This window comes from Artemia franciscana, chromosome 12, assembly GCF_032884065.1.
Source record: "Artemia franciscana chromosome 12, ASM3288406v1, whole genome shotgun sequence".
In the NCBI taxonomy this organism is placed as follows: Eukaryota; Metazoa; Arthropoda; class Branchiopoda; order Anostraca; family Artemiidae; genus Artemia; species Artemia franciscana.
This window is the reverse complement of record NC_088874.1, coordinates 39379534-39400868: the sequence shown is the minus strand read 5'-3', so window position 1 is coordinate 39400868 and position 21335 is coordinate 39379534. Positions and strand designations below refer to the sequence as shown.

General features: G+C 33.9%; 1 protein-coding gene across 7 annotated transcripts in view; it reads left to right on the top strand.

Moving 5' to 3' along the window:
- Positions 1 to 21335, top strand: part of LOC136034103 (zinc finger protein 664-like) — a 36114-nt gene that overhangs the window by 5313 nt on the left and 9466 nt on the right. For 4 of the 7 annotated variants that reach the window (XM_065715233.1, XM_065715235.1, XM_065715236.1 and 1 more), the window contains exons 2-4: positions 5316 to 5420; positions 8859 to 9029; positions 16705 to 21334. In XM_065715233.1, coding sequence (XP_065571305.1) covers positions 5378 to 5420; positions 8859 to 9029; positions 16705 to 17945 — 1455 coding nt within the window. In that variant the 5' untranslated portion in view covers positions 5316 to 5377 and the 3' untranslated portion in view covers positions 17946 to 21334. Of the gene's footprint in view, positions 1 to 5315; positions 5421 to 8858; positions 9030 to 16704; position 21335 lie in introns of those variants that run through there. The other 3 variants (XR_010619115.1, XM_065715239.1, XM_065715237.1) reach the window with 2 other exon arrangements.

Genomic DNA, 21335 nt, shown 5'->3' with positions numbered 1-21335 from the left:
AATTAATTCCAAAATTGGCAGTTAAATGATCTATGTATCTATCTAATGGAGTTGATAGAAAAGAATATTCCAAATACCTGGAATTTTTTTTTGAAAATTGCCTCCAAAGAAAACAACCCTGTTGGAATAGTTACACACACCATACACCTCTATTCTCAAGGAAAACCTTCCCACTTCAAGGAAAAGCACTAAGACCCCACCAAGGAAATAGGCCCCTTGTACAATTAGTACACTGAAACATAGATTCTCTGCAAGTAGTATAGTATATCCATTGGCTAGATCTCAATCACTTCTGGCTCATTCCAATTTTCTCCCTTCTGGAATAAGCAGCAAAACTAGTAAAATTAATTCCAAGCGTTAAGGAAGGAACTCTGACCCTTCACCATATGCAATGCCCACTGCTGCAATATCAGCCAAGGCTCATATTTCACCATCCAAGCTGATACAGTACTTGATCTCAGTCACCTTTATTTGCCAAACAGACATTCATGAGCATTTCAAGGCCACCATTCTGAGTGAAATGTGCTTTATTTCTTGAAATCATTTGTTGAAGAAACAGTGAGCAGTATTATTGGTATCCTCACCCAATTTCAGGATCTTCATTATCTCACAGAAAAACATGAAAAGTGCTATTTTTTCCCTTTAAAAATACTTCTATCAAATTGTGCATCAATTCATACAATTAAGCAAATGGACCTATCTGATTATGTTACACAGAGTAATGTTAGTATAGTGTGTCTTCAAAAAACAAATTTACATATATCAATAAAGGTTATCCTACCTGGTTATAATTGCTTTCATAAAGACAGGGATATAAAAAAGAGTGTAGGATGGTCAATCTTACTGTAATCCCAGTGGGATTCCATGGTGGGATTCCTTTATGGACATGGTCAGTTATAAATCTTTGAATCGTTTATTTTGCAAGGACAGGGTGGGTACCTTAATCCTATCTACCTTAGTTTTCCCTGTACAGAAATGGATGATAAACCATCACTCAACACTTTTACTCACTTTCACCAAGTTGATTTTAATTTAATGGCTTTTCCATCATCTGGTTGCCCTGCAACCTCTGTTTAACATCTTTCTCAACATGTCCTGTGAGTTTGAGCTTAATACCCTCAGGCATTCCGTAGATATTGCTGACATACCATTTTGACTGCATGCCAATACATAGCATGGTATGGTTTTGTTTGCCACCCATCTCAAAATTTTTCCCAACTTTCATCTTAATTCCTATACTTTTTTTGGGGTTGTTAAAGATGCCCTCTTTTTCCTGTATAAAATCTTATATGTAAACAATGGGCATCTTGCATAACTTTCAACCCTTGGCCTGTGGGCAGTAGTTAGCTAAGTTAACTTTAGATGCATAGTAATTTGACCATTGGACTATTTTGAAGGAAATAGCTGCCCCAAAATTTTGATCAGATATCTTTTGGTAAAGGGGCATGGAAGGGGGGTTGATTTCCTTCCAATCACCTTTGTCTCTTCAGAAGGATACTTAGCTTTCCAATGGCACTAACTTCCTTCAAACTTGTTTAACTACTCCTTCCATATAGATTGACTCTGTAAAAAGAAGATAAATAAGAATATATTGAAGCCTTGTTCCCCTTTAGTGTAAGGAACAGCATATGCCCACTTTTGATAAAATCAATCTATTCTTCTTAAGAATTTTTATCATATCCAGCCTCTAAACTAGGGGCTCTAGGGTTCTTACCATCCTTAGTGGCATATATGTTAAACTATTTGACTATTTTGAGCTACGAAAGTTCCATCCAGTAATGCTTAGTGAAAAAAATAAAATATGTTTTGAATGTATAAGCTTTACAGTGATTCTCTTTTTTCTAAAAACTACAATTCTAAACTATGACACAAAAACATTTTTTCAAATCCTGTTTGTCAGCTATTGCTAATCTTACATGCCATTTTCTGTTGTTGTCTTATTCATAACTGAACCAATTATTAAAACATCCCAATAGTTAACCTTTTTATGGCACTTGGTATTAACCAAGTGACATATAGCAGTCGACAATTCTGTCGGTCTGTCTGTTGGTCCCGGTTTTGCTACTTTAGGCACTTCCAGATAAGCTAGGACGATGAAATTTGGCAAGCGTATCAGGGACCGGACCAGATTAAATTAGAAATAGTCGTTTTCCCGATTTGACCATCTGGGGGGGGGGAGTGGGGGCCCAGTTAATTCGCAAAAAATAGAAAAAATGAAGTATTTTTAACTTATCAGCGGGTGATTGGATCTTAATGAAATTTGATGTTTGGAATGATATTGTGTCTCAGAGCTCTTATTTTAAATCCCGACCGGATCTGATGACATTGGGGGACTTGGAGGGGGAAAACCTAAAGTCCCGGTTTTGCTACTTTAGGCACTTCCAGGTAAGCTAGGACAATGAAATTTGGCAAGCGTATCAGGGACCAGACCAGATTAAATTAGAATTAGTCGTTTTCCCGATTTGACCATCTGGGGGGGGGGGCCGGTTAATTTGGAGAAAATAGAAAAAATGAAGTATTTTTAACTTATGAGCGGGTGATTGGATCTTAATGAAATTTGATGTTTGGAATGATATTGTGTTAAACCCAACCGGATCTGGTGACATTGGGGGGGGGAGTTGGGAGGGAGAAACCTAAAAATTGGAAAACACTTAAGAGTGGAGGGATCGGGATGAAACTTGTTGGAAAAAAAACACGAGTCCTAGATACATGATTGACATAACCAGAACGGATCCGCTCTCTTTGGAGTAGTTGGGGGGGGGGGGTTAATTCTGAAAAATTAGAAAAAATGAGGTACTTTTAACTTACGAACGGGTGATTGGATCTCCATGAAATTTGATTTTTAGAAGGATATCGTGTCTCAAAGCTCTTATTTTAAATCCTGACCGGATCTGGTGACATTGGGGGAAGTTTGGGGTGGGGAAACCTAAACTGATGGGAAACGCTTGGATTGAAGGGATTGGGATGAAACTTGGTTGGAAAAATAAGCAGAAGTCTTGCATACGTGATTTACATAATTGGAACGGATCCGCTCAATTGCGGGGGGGGGGGGGTAATTCTGAAAAATAAAAAAAATGACGTATTTTTAACTTACGAAGGAGTGATCGGATTTTCATGAAACTTCATATTTAGAAGGACCTCGTAACTCCGATATCTTATTTTAAATCTCAACCGGATCAAGTGTAATTGGGGGGGGGGGCAGTTGGGGGGGCCGGAAATCTTAGAAAATACTTAAAGCGGTGAGATCAGGATGAAACTGGATGGGAAGAATAGAAACCTGTCTAAGATACGTGACTGACATAACTGGACCGGATCTGCTCTCTTTGGTAGAATTTGGGGGGGGGGGTAATTTTGAAAATTGAGGTATTTGTAACTTACGAAAGGGTGACCAGATCTTAATGAAATTTGATATTTAGAAGGGTCTTGTGCTTTAAAGTTCTAATTTCAAATTCCGACCAGATCCTGTGACATTCGGGGGAGTTGGAGGGGGGAACCGGAATTCTTGGAAAACATGAAAATTGGAGTATTTATATCTTACGAATAGATGATCGGATCGTAATGAAATTTGATTTTTAGAAGGAATTCATGTCTGAGAGCTCTTATTTCAAATCCCGACCAGATCTTTTGACATTGTGGGGATTTGGAGGGGGAAAATCTTGGAAAAACACTTGGAGTGTAGGAATCGGGATGAAGCTTGGTGGATAGAATAAACAACTGTCCTTGATACGTGATTGACAAAATCGTACTGGATTCGCTCTCTTTGGGGGACTTGGGGGGAGGGGTTCAGTGATTTGGCGAGTTCGGTGCTTCTGGACGTGCTAGGGCGATGAAAATTGGTAGGCGTGTCAGGGAGCTGCACAATTTGACTTGATAAAGTCGTTTTCCCAGATTCGACCATCTGGGGGGCAAAAGGGAGAGGAAAAATTAGAAAAAATTAGGTATTTATAACTTACGAGTGGGTGATCGGATCTTAATGAATTTTGATATTTAGAAGGACTTTGTGACTCAGAGCTCTTATTTTAAATCTTGACCGGCATTAAGCCTCTTATTTTCCTTTTTAAATCAATCTATTGATTCATAGAATTTTGTTAGAGCTCATACCATATGATCTCTTGGCTCTTAGCTCTTCTCGCCTCGTCACAAGTGCCATATGAGCTCTTAGCTCTTGTTTATTATCCATAATAGTAATTTTTTGACCCTTTTTTAATTTTACTAGTTTTGTTTATTTTTATAATTTTTACTTTAAGATAAGATATTTATTTTAAGAAATTTCTATCACTAGCCCCAAAGGGCCAAATTCAAAAATTAGAGTAAAAAAATATTCATCAACAAATAGTTTAACTGGAACTTGCTCCAGTTAACTGGAATAGTTTAACTAGATTAAACTATGCAAGTTGTATGGTGTTTGTAGGCTGCTTAACAATTTTTGGAATGAATCTTTGTTTTGAAATAAATCTTTCCCAGCACATCTGTAAGACTTTGAAAATGACTTCATTCTATATAAACCCAAAGACCAAGTTGGGCAAATTCACCACAACTTAAATCCAATTGTGTCAAATATTTAGTCTTTCCTTTTCATACAAGGAAGGTCGTGCCTCCCCTCCCTACTGGCACCTATGAATACATACCAGTTGGATGTCTTCAGGTTAAGAGGGCTTAGACTGGCTCGTTTATAAGGGGGTAACATCTTGCCAAAATGTTCTAAACACAGCCCAGTGACTTAAAACAAAATTGGTCTTATGGGACCAGCTAGATAAATGAAACATTGATGTAATTGAAAAATGCTTGAATATTAATTCTCTTTACAAGTATGAGATTGTTTCAAAAAATTTCTTTCCTTTTTGGCTTTTTCATTTGGAAGCTGCAAAATCTTTTTAGAAACTTAAAATTTGCAATAGATTGTCCTTGGTGTAAAAAAAAATCCAATCCGTTTACAATAAATTGTACCTTACTTCCTCCCATGCCTTTAAAGGCATGCACAAATCAGTGAGTAGTCTCCAATCTTCCCTCAAATGGGCGGATGAGTAGATATCCTCTCACTCTAGCATGAGACCATTTTACAATAGAATTTGACCATTTTACAATAAGACTATTTTTGTTGCAGTTGGTCACTATGAAAATGGGATTTTCAATATCTTGGCCTCGAGTGGGGAATTTCTATACTTATTATGCTTTTATCTCCCAACTATTTTACATGTTTTGTGATCTTTCGTCTCCTTTTGAAGATATGATAGCATATAATTATGGTAAATACCATACTTTATAATTGTTTTATATAGTACCATATGATAGATAATTGATTATTTATATTCTAGATTTCTAAGTGCCTGGAACAGCCTATAGAGACTGAGTGTGTATTTGGGTCAATTGGCAAACTATGGACACACCCATGCTGCTGGGTATCACTGCTGTTAAGCAAGGTAATTGGTACTAAGTGTAGTTGACCCAATTTGCTACTTATTTGTGCTGCTTTTGCTTGAAAATAGGAGAGTTATTTCCATTTCTTATTTATTTCTGCTACTTTGGCTTAAAATAAAACAAACTGTAAAGGATAAATGTTATTAATTAAAGAAAAACTGCAAAGAATTTTTTCAAAGTTAAATCTTGCTAATCAAGCCCTTTATGCAATTTGATTAACCATTACCCTTAAATTAAGTATTTAACCCATTTTTTCAATCCAGGATATTAAAAGACCTTTTTTACTTTAACATGAAGATTGGGCTGTTGAGAAATAACAGAAATTTTAGAAGCAAAAAGAAAGAGCATAAATGTCTGAAATTATGTCTAGCACCTCAGCCTTTATCAAACATTTCCTATCTCTTCTTTATCAAGCTTGTGTTTATCAAAAGTCAAATCTTCCCTAAGCTTCCCAACTATTTTTTCTAAAGAATCAAGGTAATTATGATACTAACTATACTTTTGATAACATATATGCTGCTTTCATTGTAGTTTTATTATGTTTATTTCGTTTTATTGTAGTTTTTCTCTATATGGAAGAGTTTGTTCTTTACTTTGCTTCAGCTATAGGTCCAATAGGAAAAACGTGGCAGCTACCACTTATTTGCGTTTTTTTTTACAACATATTCAAAATCAAACTACACTTGTAAATATAAATCAAACTATAAACATTAACTCTTATTTTGCATATTGACAAGAATGACAAGAGAACAAAGAATGAATATTCGGATATTAATTACTGATGATGCATATCTTTAAACTCAATTTATAATATATAGAATTTGGAAAACAAATTATCATGCATTTGCCATTTCAAAATTCTTTTTTTTAGAGATTCGACTACCATTGACAAAGGTTACACTTCGATGGTCTTGATCCACACCTTCCTTCTGATCCTCCCTTTGGAAATAGTTGAAAAAATCATTTTGTACTTACCGGAGAAGGGTGCAATTATCTGATTTGGCCTGTAGATGTAATAGCAATGTCTCAATAGTTTTTTTTTGGTGTGCGTTCTTTTTGAGGGGTTTTAGCCTTTTATCCTAAATTCTAATACATCTCTTGTCATAACTACAAATAAGTGTTAGTTGAACCTGAATGAAATTTACAGTTTCAAAATTAAAGCTATATTTACAAAAACCAGGACAAAAGGATTGCCATATTAGTTTGTTCTTGCATTAACGGGAACTAACTTATCTGGATTTCTTGTTCTTGATGGTAGAGGTTGATCAGGTAGAATGTCATGATGCTGAGATTTAGAAAGCAAGAACTTTCCAAAATCCTAATCCTGCCGGATTAGGAGTGACGGCAGTCCTAAGAGTCCAGCTCTAAATGAAACATAACAAATTTGATAGAAGCAAAATCTAATGAATTGCCATGAAAAGAAACAATCAATAACAAGATATAAAGGATCTTCTCATTGTTAAAGGGGGTTGGGGAGGGACTGCAAAGTCTGTAGTACATGGTTTTTGACAATGATGAAATCAATTATGTAGTTTTATTTCTATTTGATGTTAGTTCTTTTTAAGGCTCTTCTTTAAAATTCTGAAAATTTGTATCAATCTATAAAAATTACTGTGCTGCTAAATTTGACAAACTATATAGTTGTTACTGTTAAGCGTTATTGTTATTATCAAAATTGGAACAACAGCTCAGCTGATTTTTTCCCACCATCTAGGATTTATATTCTAATCAAGACTGGTAAAAATAAAAAGAGTCTTGAAAAAACAATTAAGCAATACAGGGCTGAATTGAAAAGTTACCCCATTACCAGCTGAAAAAACATCAACTTTGGGATATCTAGAAATCAGTACTTACCTATATCCCTGCATTAGTCTACGTTTTGTATCAGTAATTTGGATCGGCGAGCAATTGAAGATAGCTATTTCAATGATATTGACAGAACGAGGGAGCACTTTTACCTTGATACTTAGCCCGTCTTGACAAATCAAGACGGAATACAAATGACCTGTGCGTTTATAGCTTTCATATGGTTAAATATTTTAATGTAGGATGATAATCTGAAATAATTTTCTAGCTAAGATTCAATTCTATCAATCTTTGAAGTACATTTTGAAATGTTTTACGCATTGTTTTTTAGATAGAAATAATGTTGAAAATTATGAAAGAAGGTCCATTTACCAATTTGTAAAGGAAGTCTAGAACCTGCTCAAAGAATAGGCATTGTAATATTCTGCCTCAGTGAATGGATAGATTTGAGAGTAATGAGCCTAATTTTATAAATATATTTTCATTTTGGACTAAGTTACTGCAATAGGCTTGTCACAAAATTGCTTGCATCAGTGGGAACACCTTTTCGAGAATGCTTTTTTTGTGATTTGGCTATTTTTCTCAAAAGCTATATTTTAATTTTCACCTTCTAAACTAATCTGATACGCTATTCAAGGCTGGATATTTCAAACCTTGGGTTTAGGGTTTTCAACCTTATTGATGGTAATGGGACGGTTTGTATGACAATGATGCTCCTCCCAATCCTATTCAGTGCCAATTTGTAGGATTTTTTAGCTCTTTTTTAAATTTCCATAAATTCGTTTTCTTTATAGACTTTTACTATTAACATAACCCAAAATAAAAGTCAATATTCCTGCCACTCAACATTGTCACTTGAGTGGTTCAGTACACCACATTTTCAAATACAGACACATCTTCAAATAAGGATAAACATATTCTTGAAAGCACACAACCTCGGGCTTAGGGTTTTCAACCTTATAAATAGTAATGGGACAGAATATATGACAACGCTGCTCTTCCAAAATAATCAACATTCTTGCCTCTCCTTATCTTCACCTGAGTGGTGAGTCACTAATCAGCTTGAAGTGTCATATTTGTCTGATCAGATTGTTTTTTTCTTCTCTGAACTAGTCTTGAGCTTTGTATTACTACTGGTGGTTGGCTCTTAACTAGGAACCAGCTATTGCTTCAACCTTGATGAAGAAACGTTTTGGTGGAACCTAGAATAATTGGCCACTATCTTTTTACTATTGTTTCTTTCCCATTTCTATAGCTCTTTAGCTTTTGTATATATTTATGAACTGTCTAGATATTTACCTTACCTTAATCCATCTGAGAGCACTACAGGTCGTCCAGACGTGTAGTGCTTTTGAGTTGATGACTGCCAGTCAAACCTTCACTGCTTCTTCTCCCACTCTTTGTCAAGTTGGTTTTTGATGGACTGAATGGAGGGAGCACTGACAGTTGATCTTTCAGTTTATTCCAATGATTTATGACTCTTCTCGAAAAGAAAAGAATACTGGGAGGATCAATTCACCTTTACTGTTTCACGAACTTGTATATAAAAATTGCGTGGCATTTCAAATCTTTCATCACTTTCCAACTTATTTTGTATTGAGCATTCCATTTAATTTCTATTCTAATTTTTGTAGAAGTCGAAGACACATCTTCAAATGAGGATAAAGATATTTTTGGAAGCACACATCCTATGCTTTTTATGAAACATGAAGCCAAACCTTTTGCTATTTCTCCTGGCATCTCTGGAAATTGTCAACAAAATGCTAACCATGTTAAGCTGGAACCGAACATTGCTGGAGATGAAGGTAAGCTTCTGATATATGGATATTTTGTATTTTTGCGCGTCCGTAATATAAAGGTTTATATTAAACTTCTATTGAAACCCAGTTAAACTCATAAATAATACAATAAACTTGATTTAATTTGAAACTTTTTTCTGGCTTTTGGAACTCGTTAGAAATCTTTTACGATTTTCAAAATATGGATTTAGCTATACATAATAAAAAAATATGCCAGTGTAAAGACTCTGTAGCTTAATCATTCTCTTCTAGAAATGACTTAGTTTCGGTCGATTTTAATGCAACACTGTCTCCGAAAAAGTGGATAATTTACATGGGACTCAATCTTCGGGGTTGATTTCAAAATCTTCTTCTTCTGTATGTTCACGAGGTCTGTAGATTTAAAGAAAGGATCCAATTAGCTCTTTGAATTTCCTGGAATATTTTCATTGATTATTGGACGATCTTAAAAATATCTGCAAGCTGACTACTATCATCATTATGCTAGTAATAATGGCGTCTTTTTTGGACCATTGAAAAGTTTTTCAACTAAAAAAACTGCAACATTAAAACAGACAGATAATATTGCGTATATAAAAGTGATGACACCTGCTATTGGACTTATTGGATTTCAAAGCTCACTTTGAGCATGTTTTAATTCATTACCTTGAACTTTAATTAATTCAGTGACCGTAAGTACTTATAGAAGTATCTCAATAATTGAAGTAACCGATTATTACTATTTCTCGCTTGACTGACCCTCTCTGGACTCGAATCCATGGAAAGCTGTTATGAATACAAAGTATGACATCAATGATAGAAGATAAACTTTATATATGGTCCATATCGACCTTTTTAAAAGGCAATTAATTAACAAAAATAACAATGGTACGGTTATAAAGCATGCACTAAATTTTTTTTAGTAAGGAATCTTTCTGAGATATGATGAATCTGCGTAAAATTGTGGATTAGATGTTGTGGAGAAACATAGAGGAACCCACCAAGCTTCTTCTTTTTGGATGACATTGTTGATTTGCTATAAATTTGATTAAAAACCAATGAAAGCTCGCCAAAATTTGCTATGAGTTAAATACTATTGTAACCTTTGAATGACACTGGTAAATGGCTGAACTTTCTTGTGCAAAAGTAAGAAACTGCAAGCACTGTTCCTCTTGTCCCGGTTATTCTTACAAACTTACCGGTAGGCCTAAATCAAGCTTGTAGGGCTACTACTTGCAAGGCTAAGAGGATTAAGATAGAAATTTTAAGAAGTAAATGAATATACAGGTTATAAAAAGGATATATCGATAATGTCATAGCAATGGCTCATTGTATTAAGTTGAGTACTAATACTACTACTGTGACCACTATCAGAACTATGCCTGAGGGTATGAAGGTATAATTTTCAGGGAAGGCGAGGTAAACTGAATGAAAATGCTCCATGCGAATGCAGGTTGTCAAAAGGACTGATCATCAATATCTTTAAAACAGTTACGTATGTGAAGTTAAAACATGCAAGGATTATTGTGGGGGATGCTGAAATAACCAAAAAAACAATATTTGCATCACAATACTACTGCTTATACTCCTCCAACTACTGCTACTTTTAGTATTACTGCTGCTACTACTACTACTAACTGAGACTACTAATAATAGTTCTACTGCTACTACTATAACTATTGGCGGTACTACTACTGCTACTAAAGCTAAGGGTATTAAAGCCAAAAAATTTGGCAATATTGAAACGGAATTGAGTTAAATTGAAATGCATTATGCCCCTATAGGTTGTAAAAAAGACGTATCGGCATCGCTGTAGGAACGGTTTATGGTAATAAGTAGAAAATTTCATAGTGTGTTTAAGGGGATGTTGAAGAAAACCAAAGGTGCTGTGTGCATACTCCTAATACTGCTTCCGCAATCATTGCTACTACACAGGCAAAGGGTTAAGCTTTAAAGGAATATTATGGCTGATGTTGAACTAAATGAAAACAATCTATGATCGTGTTGATTGTCAAAGGGTCACAAATCAACATCTCAGTAACGGCTTACATTATTAAGTTAGACTCTAAGGGTAAGTTGCGGTAGATTTTGAACTAACCAGAAAACACTATGTGTATATTTTTAATACTACTTATACGGTTACTGTAATTATTGACACTAAGGGCATCAAGTTGAAATTTTTAGGGAACATTTAGAGGGAGTTCCAATTAAACAAAAAAAAACTATATGCATGCAGGCATTAGAAGGGCATTTAAGCAATTTCATATCCATCACTGCTCTATCATTACTAGCAATATCATTGAAATTTCATGACTAGCTAATACGATTGGAAATTAAAAGTTCTTGTGTTCTTTTTAAGAGTCAAATTGCTTGTTCATCCCTATCAGCTCTCATCCTTAGCCCATCCTTTTCCAAAAACCTATCAAAATTTTGAGACAGACGTTTAAAAAGCATAGCTGAATGGTCCAGTAACTATATTTCTTGGGTTATTGGGCTGGTCAACAGTTAAGCAGTTTGCCCATTATGCTTTAAAAAAATAATTTGGCTTTAAAATTAAATCAAAACGCACTGTGTGTATGCTGGTTCAGCAATATCCCAAGAACAACTGAAGGTATTAAGTTCAAACGTTCTTGGCTACTTCTATTGCTGTTTTTGCTCTAAAATTTTTACTAAATCAAAAGATTGTAAGTGTATCCAGGCTTTTAAAGAAATAGAAAGTTTTTTGGGATTGGTATTAAGCTTTATTTTTCAGATCAATTAGTGGAGGTGTAAAACTAAAACAATACTATTTGTGTCAAGATTTTCAAAAGGGGGTATGTTGTTGACAATTGTTGAAAAAGTTTATCTTTCGTACAAATAGCAGGCCAAACTATAAATTCTTACAGAAAAAAAAGAAAAACTATTACTTTCTTTTCTATGAAAAAGACTGCGTCAATATAAAACGAACAGAAATTAATTTTAATCACTTTTTCCACAAAATAAGTTTTTCAAGGAAAATTAAAGAACTCAATTAAACCAAAAAAGAGCAAAAATAAAATTATCTACCATGCTAAAAACTACCACAAATCAGTATGAATAAATATATGAAATCCAATACGAACAGAAATTACAATAAATAACCAAGTCAAACTCAAAACGAGCAGACATTAATAAGAGTAAGACCCACAAGCCCTATGTCTTGTCAAGGACATAATATAATTTGCACTTTACTGAAAAAATATAAATGAATGCCTATTGTCAGTAATATATATACATATATATATATACATATATATCCTGATTTTTATTCTTTAGTATTAATAATTTGTTCATTTATTAAAGTTAAAAAGTGAAAACGTTTAAAATGTAACCTGTCCAAGTAGGGCAACTTGTGCTATTTCTATTAATGAGCTAATATGGTATTCTGGCGAAAATAAAAGGTGAATTTGACAAATATACGTTAGGATAGCTTTCAACTTCATGTTTGCACCACATGTTTTTATAATTTCGTTTTGGAATCTCTTCTCTTTATAACTATAACATTCTATAATATTCTCTATATAAGAACAAATTGGGGTCCAGTTTTATCGGTATGCCAAGTATTTTGTTGGTATCCTTCTGGGGTTCCGGAACTCGTACATCAGTAAAAAAAAAATACAAAAGTATTTTTGATATATGTGTTAAGATGGAGGAATTATCGGCTACTTCCGAAAACTGTTGTAAAAAAAACCGAATTTGTAATTTAGCAAAAGAGGGCAAATATAAATTATATTAAAAGCTATTCTGAGGAATAGCTTCAATATTCCTTTGATAGCCCTGATATCCTAAAATTCCTTGAATTTAACATTGATTATCCGAGTCACCTCTTGTAGCACAAATGAAATATCGAGATAGCCACCAAGAACATCAAATGATATTGATCATTTGGCCTCCAAAAAACCCATGGTCCCACACATCTTAACCCCTTTCAAATGCTTCTCAATGTATTCTGTTAATTTTGTTTTGCTGGAGGCCTGTCCCATTTAAACTGGTGCATAAGCGGCTGCCTAGATTGCTGCAGAGACTTTCAGTTCTTGAAAAATATTCAAAATTTATAAATTAAAATAAATCAAATTGCCTTTTTAGATTTTATAGTTTGACTGTTTCGTCACTTACGGCCCCGATGAAACATTTAGTCAAAATTCCATCTATTTTTAGGGCTTTTATATTAAATTATACATTTATGTCATCTATATTTTCAAATATAGATTCTGTATTATCTATAAAATTCAAATTGTGTCACATTATATGAGGTGGGTTGCTCCCTCTTCAGTACCTCGATTTTCAGGCTAAAGTTTGACTTTACGTTCCAAATATTTAACATTGACTCCTGAAACACAAAGGCTGTTTAATTAGGATGATAAGCTTCTTAAAAGATCTAAAAGAAATTTCAGCCACCTTGAAGCCCGAATGATGCATGTTGTAATAGAAACTAAGAGGTGTGTAGATTAAACAGAAGTTAAACTAGGATAGCTACCTGGGGTTAGCCTTCTCTAATAGTGTCTTCAAATAAAAATCAAGTCAAATTAAGTAAAAAGGAACTTTTTTCGTAGATATTGCCTTTTACAACATTGAAATCGGACTACGCTCAATAAGATTGTACCACTGGCTTAACCGTATTTAATAATTTTTGATGATTCTTCTAAAAGTGCACTTGGTTATCTGCGGCTTTTGGATTTGTAAGACAGAGATTACAATCCTTATCCCTCATCCTGCATCCTTGCGAGGATAAAACAACTCAATTTGGACTAACTTGATAGTCGTAGACATAGCTTAACATATAGATTTGGACTTAATTGTTTGAATTCCCCAACTCATTGTCGTCTACTACCCAACCTTGAGAGCCCCCCTACTGAAGAACCAGTTACTAGACTCCGACAAATAAAAAATAATTGTCCACATTTACTGACTTACTCAGCCTATAGTACTGAGAGATATCGTAAATCATTTGTCCCATATTTTACCTGTCATTTTAATAATATTGACACGACTAATATATAATGTTTGATTAATGTGTGTTTGATTAATATAAAGTTTGTTTAAATTTTCCTGCGAGTGTTTTTGAAGGTATGAATTATTTTGTCATGACATGCTAATGCTAGCTCCGGCTATTGTAATGAATAAATATATTCTATTCTATTCTTATTCTAAAAATTTATTCAGGATTATCAGAATTCTTGCATATTACACTGTGCATATTTTATAGTTCAATGGAGTTCTTTGTATAGGTCAATGCAGTAAAGGTCAATGCAATTCTTTAGACTTGATTTGTTATTATTTTTTTTCTACCTACAAGAATTGTTTATTTTATTTGTTTCATGATCACCGGAAACGCCAATCACACAAAGAACAAATATTTAATTCATTTGTCAAGTCACATTTTTTCCACAGCCGCTGTTAACTATGATGTCCACCTTCTATATACTTGAAAGATATACCAAGATATAATAAAAATATAAAACAGGTTCTCATTTGGACTTCCTAACGAAAAAAAAAATTGGATCAGAGATTGTGGGTTCGGTCATAAGATAGATCTCTGATTGCTTTTATCACCTCTAACAAAGAGATAAATATGATTAAGCTATTTGAAGAAACTACATTAATTCATAAAAGATAGGGGCTAATGTAGTTCATGACTTTTACAATACAACTACGTTTTTTAGACAAACCCACTATTAAGTAAATTGATATAAAACCCAAATTCTTGATTATTTATCAAACAGTTCGTGGTAACGAACTGTAGTAAGGAGCGACCCGGCTCAATAGTAAACGAAACTCTAAAAAACGGAATTTTGATGCTAAAAGATATATCAAAAAAATCGGATTTTTATGCTGATTTTAAATATATAAGTTTCATCAAATTTAGTCTTTGTCATCAAAAGTTACGAGCCTGAGAGAATTTGCCTTAATTTGGAAAATAGGGGGGTAACACCCCCTAAAAGTAATAGGATCTTAACGAAAATCACACCCTCGCATTCAGTGTAACAGAGAACCCTATAGAAAAAAATTTCAAGGTCCAATCTACAAAAATGTGGAATTTCGTATTTTTTGCCAGAAGACAAATCATGGGTGCGTGTTTATTTGTTTGTTTGTTTTTTTGTTGTTTTTTTCCCAGGGGTCATCGTATCGACCAAGTGGTCCTAGAGTGTTGCAAGAGGGCTCATTCTAACGGAAATGAAAAGTTCTAGTGCCCTTTTTAAGTGACCAAAAAAATTGGAGGGCAGCTAGGCCCCCTCCCACGCTCATTTTTTACCAAAGTCAACGGATCAAAATTTTGAGATAGCCATTTTGTTCCGCATAGTCGAAAACCATAATAACTCTTTCTTTGGGGATGACTTACCCCCCACAGTCCCTGGGGGAGGGGCTACAAGTTACAAACTTTGACCAATGTTTACATACAGCAATGGTTACTGGGAAGTGTACCGACGTTATCAGGGGGATTTTTTTGGTTTGGGTGTGGGGTTCTGGGGAGGGGGCTATATGGGAGGATCTTTCCTTGGAGGAATATTTCATGGGGGAAGAGAAATTCAATGAAAAGGGCGCAGGATTTTCTAGCATTACTATTAAAAAAAAACAAAAACAATGAAAATATAAACATGAAAAAGTTTTTTCAATTGAAAGTAAGGAGAAGCATTAAAACTTAAAACGAACAGAGATTATTACGCATATGAGGGGTTCTAAAAATACTTTAGCATAAAGAGCGAGGTATTTAGGAGGAGATAAATACTTCGCTCTTTATGCTAAAAAAAATTAAGTAATTTCAACTATTTATTCTACGGCCTTTCTGATTCAGGGGTCATTCTTAAAGAATTGGGACAAAACAAGATTTAGTATGAAGAGTGAGGTATTAACGAGGGGACCAACCCCCTCATATATATAATCAAAAATATAAGAATATAAAAGTTTGTTACGTAAGTTAATTCTTAAGTTACGTATATTTTTTACTAATAAAAACGTTCGTTAAAAATTAAAAGATCTAGTTGCCTTTTTAAGTAACCAAAAAATTGGAGGGCAACTAGGCCTCCTTCCCCACCCCTTATTTCTCAAAATCGTCTGATCAAAACTAAGAGAAAGCCATTTAGCCACAAAAAGAATTAATATGCAAATTTCATTTTAATAATTTATGTACGGAGAGCCAAAATCAGACATGCATTAATTCAAAAACTTTCAGAAATTAAATATAAAAAAACATGTTTTCTGAAATGAAAGTAAGGAGCGACATTAAAACTTAAAATGAACAGAAATTACTCCGTATATGAAAGGGGCTTTTCCTCCTCGACACCCCGCTGCTTGCGCTAAAGTTTGATTCTTTCTTGCGACTCTACTTTTTAAAACAATAAAAAACTTTAGCGTAAAGAGCGGGGTGTCGAGGAGGAAAAGCCCCTTTCATATACGGAGTAATTTCTGTTCGTTTTAAGTTTTAATGTCGCTCCTTACTTTCATTTCAGAAAACTTGTTTTTTTATATTTAATAATAAAGAAAGGAATAAAGAATTCGAGCTGTTATAAGAATACTGTCTCAAATGGACTTTTATAAAATAAATAACAAAATAAGATTTATTAAAGGTGATTTTATGTTAACTGTGCAAGGCTAAAAACGTTAAACGCTGAGTTACATGCTAAATTCAAATTGAGGAAAAAAAATAGAAGTATTGAAATTTTTAACGAATTTTATATTATTTCAGTTCTTCTTCTTGCAGCATCTTCTGATAACGATATGAGTGAACAAGAACGTGGATTAACTAACATGTCAGATCTTTCAAGTTTAAGTCTAAAAAAAGAAATGAATTTAAACTATCGAAATGAGAGGCCGAGTCACATTTATGATATGGGAAAACAAGAGGCTTCTCATATTGGTAAAAAACCTTTCGAATGTGATATATGTAATAAGCGATTTGCCCGAAGTGTTGATGTATCTAATCATCAAAGAACTCATACAGCAGAAAAACCATTTAAATGTGAAATATGTGAGAAAACATACCGCCAAAAAGCCCATCTATTTATTCATCAAAGAACTCATACAGGAGAAAAACCTTTCGAATGTGGTGTGTGTGAGAAACATTTTAGTACAAATACCGGTTTATCTTCTCATCAGAGAACCCATACTGGGGAAAAGCCTTTTGGATGTGAGATTTGTAAGAAATGTTTTTCTTCAAGTTCCCATTTATCTACTCATTTAAGAACTCATACTGGAGAAAAACCTTTTGGATGTGATATTTGTAGGAAGTGTTTTACTTCAAGTTCCCATTTAGCTATTCATCAAAGAACTCATACTGGAGACAAAGCTTTTGAATGTTATATATGTAATAAACGCTTTACTACAAGAGTCAATTTATCTAGTCATCAAAAAACTCATACTGATGAAAAACCGTTTGAATGTGTTGTATGTGAGAAAACATTCCGCCGAAAAGCAAGTCTATTTATTCATCAAAAAACTCATATAGGAGAAAAACTTTTTAAATGTGATATATGTGAGAAAATATTCCGCCGAAAAGGCCATCTATTTATTCATCAAAAAACTCATTCAGGAGGAAAACCTTTCAAATGTGATGTATGTGAGAAACATTTTACTACAAGTACCAGTTTATCTTCTCATCAAAGAACTCATACGGGGGAAAAACCTTTTAGTTGTGATATTTGTAAGAAATGTTTTACTTCAAGTTCCAGTTTATCTAAACACCAAAGAGCTCATACGGAAGGAAAAAATTTTGAATGCAATATTTGTAAGAAATCTTTTACTTTCGGTTTCGGTTTATCTAATCATGAAAAAACTCATATTAGAGAAAAACCTTTCAAATGCGATGTATGTGAGAAAGGTTTTACTACAAGTACATATTTATCTCGTCATCAGAGAACTCACACTGGAGAAAAACATTTTGAATATGCTATTTGTAACAAATCTTTGACTTCAGGCTCCAATATCTAATCTTCAAAAAATTCATACCTGAGAAAAATCTTTAAAATGAAATATATGAAAGAAAGGTTATGCATCAATATCTGGTTTATCTAATCTCCTAAATCTGGTCTATCTAATCCGGTATATCTTATCTAATTAATATCAGGTAGAAAAACTTTTGATTGTGATATGCGTAACAAGTGTTCCCCTTAAATTTACGATCTGAATCGCCATAAAAGAATACATACAAGTGAAAAACCTTTCGAATATGATAGATGTAAGAAATGTTTATCCTTAGTTTATGATTTATCTCATTATTAAAGAATTGAATTTGACTGGATGACCAGTAGGCTACTGGAGATTCATGCCTATAAACTATATTCTCTGAATTGTTTTCTTTTCCGATTTTGTTTTTTATCTGAAATACTGTTTTTCTTTTCAGTTTTGTTCCAATCTTTTCATTTTCAGCTTTTTTTAAACATTTTTAATATTGTTTCTGTGTTTTTTTTTTATCTTATATTATAAAAACACAGGTGAATCTACTAAGAAAATTTAGGAGTGTCTTTTTTTACTGATCAGCTGAAAAATGTGTGGTAAAACATTACTTTTTACCAAAGTTTGATTTTGTAAAAATTATAGTGGTTGATATTCTGTAGTTTCAACACAAGGGCAAATATTTTTAGGAAAGATTGTCCTAGTTCAATATGAAGCTTGATAAATTTGTTATGAAAAAGTGTTATTGACATTCTTTTCTAGGGGGTCTCCAGGACAGAGTTCTGTAAACGCTCAACTTGTTGCAGGGTTTGTTTAGGGTGTACTTTATGGCGAAAGCCGAACAATATGTAATCTATGCGATGTTTAGCCCAAAGTGTTATATGTTAATTATAAGTTTTTCTAGGTTCTCATAAAGGCCGAATGAGGTAACACAAAACAGTGTTCTAAGTCAAATATCACGATATAATAACAAAAAAAAATTCCTTTTTCCAAAAAACAACATCGCAGAGAAAAGCATAAACTTTTCTCTTTCTTTATCTGTTGATTAATATGTTTTTTAACCTGAAAGATTGTTCGTTTTAAAGTCGTCTTCTCGTTGTCATATCTTGAAATATTCTGTCCAACCACCTTTAGCTAATAATATTGCTCCCAAATGTCTAAATCTTTCACTCAGTTAGATATGCATTGAGTACAAATTCTATAGGCTATATTTTAATAGGTTTTGAGAGTTAAGCTCATATTAAAGCTGTAATGGAGATACGGTATTCAAAAGAAGGCCCATATTGGAAAACACTTTTAATATAGAATTTGTCTGTTATAAAAATTGTAATTAAAAAAAAATCATAGTAATAACGTTTATAATTATTATTACTAATTTACTGCCCGTCAAAAACTGGAAAGACGGAGTATATAAAAGAAAAAGAAAGAAAAGCACAAAAATTTAGATACACTTCCACTACAAATATTATAAAATAACACTAGTCCAGGGGTGGATGGCTCTAAAACATTGGTACTGAATTTTGAGATACTTCTCTCTATGGCCATGGAAGGGTTGGTGACCTTATGTTTCCTGGAGATGTCGCCATTGCTGTGCCACAAAGGGAGACGCAGGAGAAACTTAACATATCTGTAGAATGCGCTGCAAATGGCTTTCTTTTCGGTAGCTGTGAATATTTTCCAGAAGGGAACCAGGGCAAGCAGATGGGGGGTAGTAAAAGCATTGTATAGCTGGGCAAGGAGAGGGCAGTTGAAACGATACTTATTGGCAACAAGTAATTCGTTAGACGCTCGTAGAAGGGAACAGAGGTGTTTTGTCAGTGCTGAGCGTGTGCCCTTCAATGTAGAAGAAATAGGAAGGCCAAGATAGGTAAGGGACTCACAAGGCCTTTCTAGGAAACTGTCCTTTGCCATTCTTATCAATTGTTAGCTCCCTGCTCCATGCCCAAAATTAGAGCTGCTTCACTTGTGCTGTTATAGTGCAAGTATTGGGTTTCATTGAGTACAACAGTAAGTATCATGAAAAAATAGACACAGTAGGAGGCGAAATCTATTGTTTATTAAAAAATATTGTGCTCAAAAAGCCTGAAAAAAGACTCTTGATCCTAGAGATTTTTGAGTAGTGTTGCTTATTCTGAGTTTTCTTTGAATTTAACTGTGTCCTTATGTATTAAAGATGTTCTTGTAGTACGTTTCACGGTGTTTTGCTTTAACAGACTCTTCGGTATATTCGGACGATACGTCTTTTGGGGTGTTTTGAGCAGATTTGAAACGCCGTTCTAATAAGAAAATGCAGCGTCAGGCAGTAGCGTGCTGTGGTTTGGCGCCGTTTTCACTAAAAATAAGCTATTTGCCGCCGAAAGAAAATCGGAACGGTGTCTGGATCTACTGGTTAAGATGCAAATCTCCAGAAGTCTTGGAACTTTAAAACTCATACTTTCACAGTAAATTATTTGAATACTTTTTTACAGCTTAGTTCAGTCTCATGTTTCATATTTTCCTGTTATATGGATGTCGACCTTTCCTTTGTCAATGAAGGATAGGATAAGGATAAAGATTCTTCAGAGCCATTGCTGGCGCATAGGGCGTCGAATCGACGTTTCAGTTGCTGGGTGTTTTTTATGGGGACAAGTACCAAGCTTGTCGCCCAACCTTGCTGCGGCGGGAATCGAACCCTGGGTCCCATATTCTCAAGGAAGAACATCAATCCACTGTGGGATTGATTTCAATGAAGAGACTTCCGAAAATCTATAGTAAAGCAGGGACTATTATATAGGAAACTATGCATTCTTCTTTTAAGTCCTTGCTTCATTTGGATCTATTTATCTTTTGCTGCATGCTTCTTTCTATATTTTTTTATTAAATGGCCATCTTCATGTTTCTAAATGTAGTAACTCATATAGAGTAAATAAATCTTAAAATGAGTAAAACTCAAATTGAATATTCAAACCAAAGTTAAAGCAATAATCATTACAAAAAAGTGTTTGGCTGCTTGCCCCTTCCCTGACTGTAAAAGTCTTCAGCCTACTGCGTGATTTGCGTTTAAATGAAGACTATATGTGTCTTGAACAGTCCTTAGAAAGAATTAATAAAACAGTGATATACTACGATGTTGATTTCTGGAAGATCAGTTGTTCAAGATTTTATTCATTGCTAAATAAATTTTGTCTTCAATGTTGTAGTCACAAAAGGACATATTTGTAATATAATTCGCTTTCACTATAGAATAAATGACACAGAACGCTTTAGACTTTTACGGTTAGGGAAGAGGACAAATTGTCAATCTCTTGTTTGTAGTACTTTTGTTCGTTTCAAGTTTGATTTGAATATTCAATTGAAGTTTTACTCGTATTAAGATTTATATTCATTTATATTAATACCAGTTGTATGTTTGTTTACTTTGATTGTTTGATTTCTGATCTTTTTATT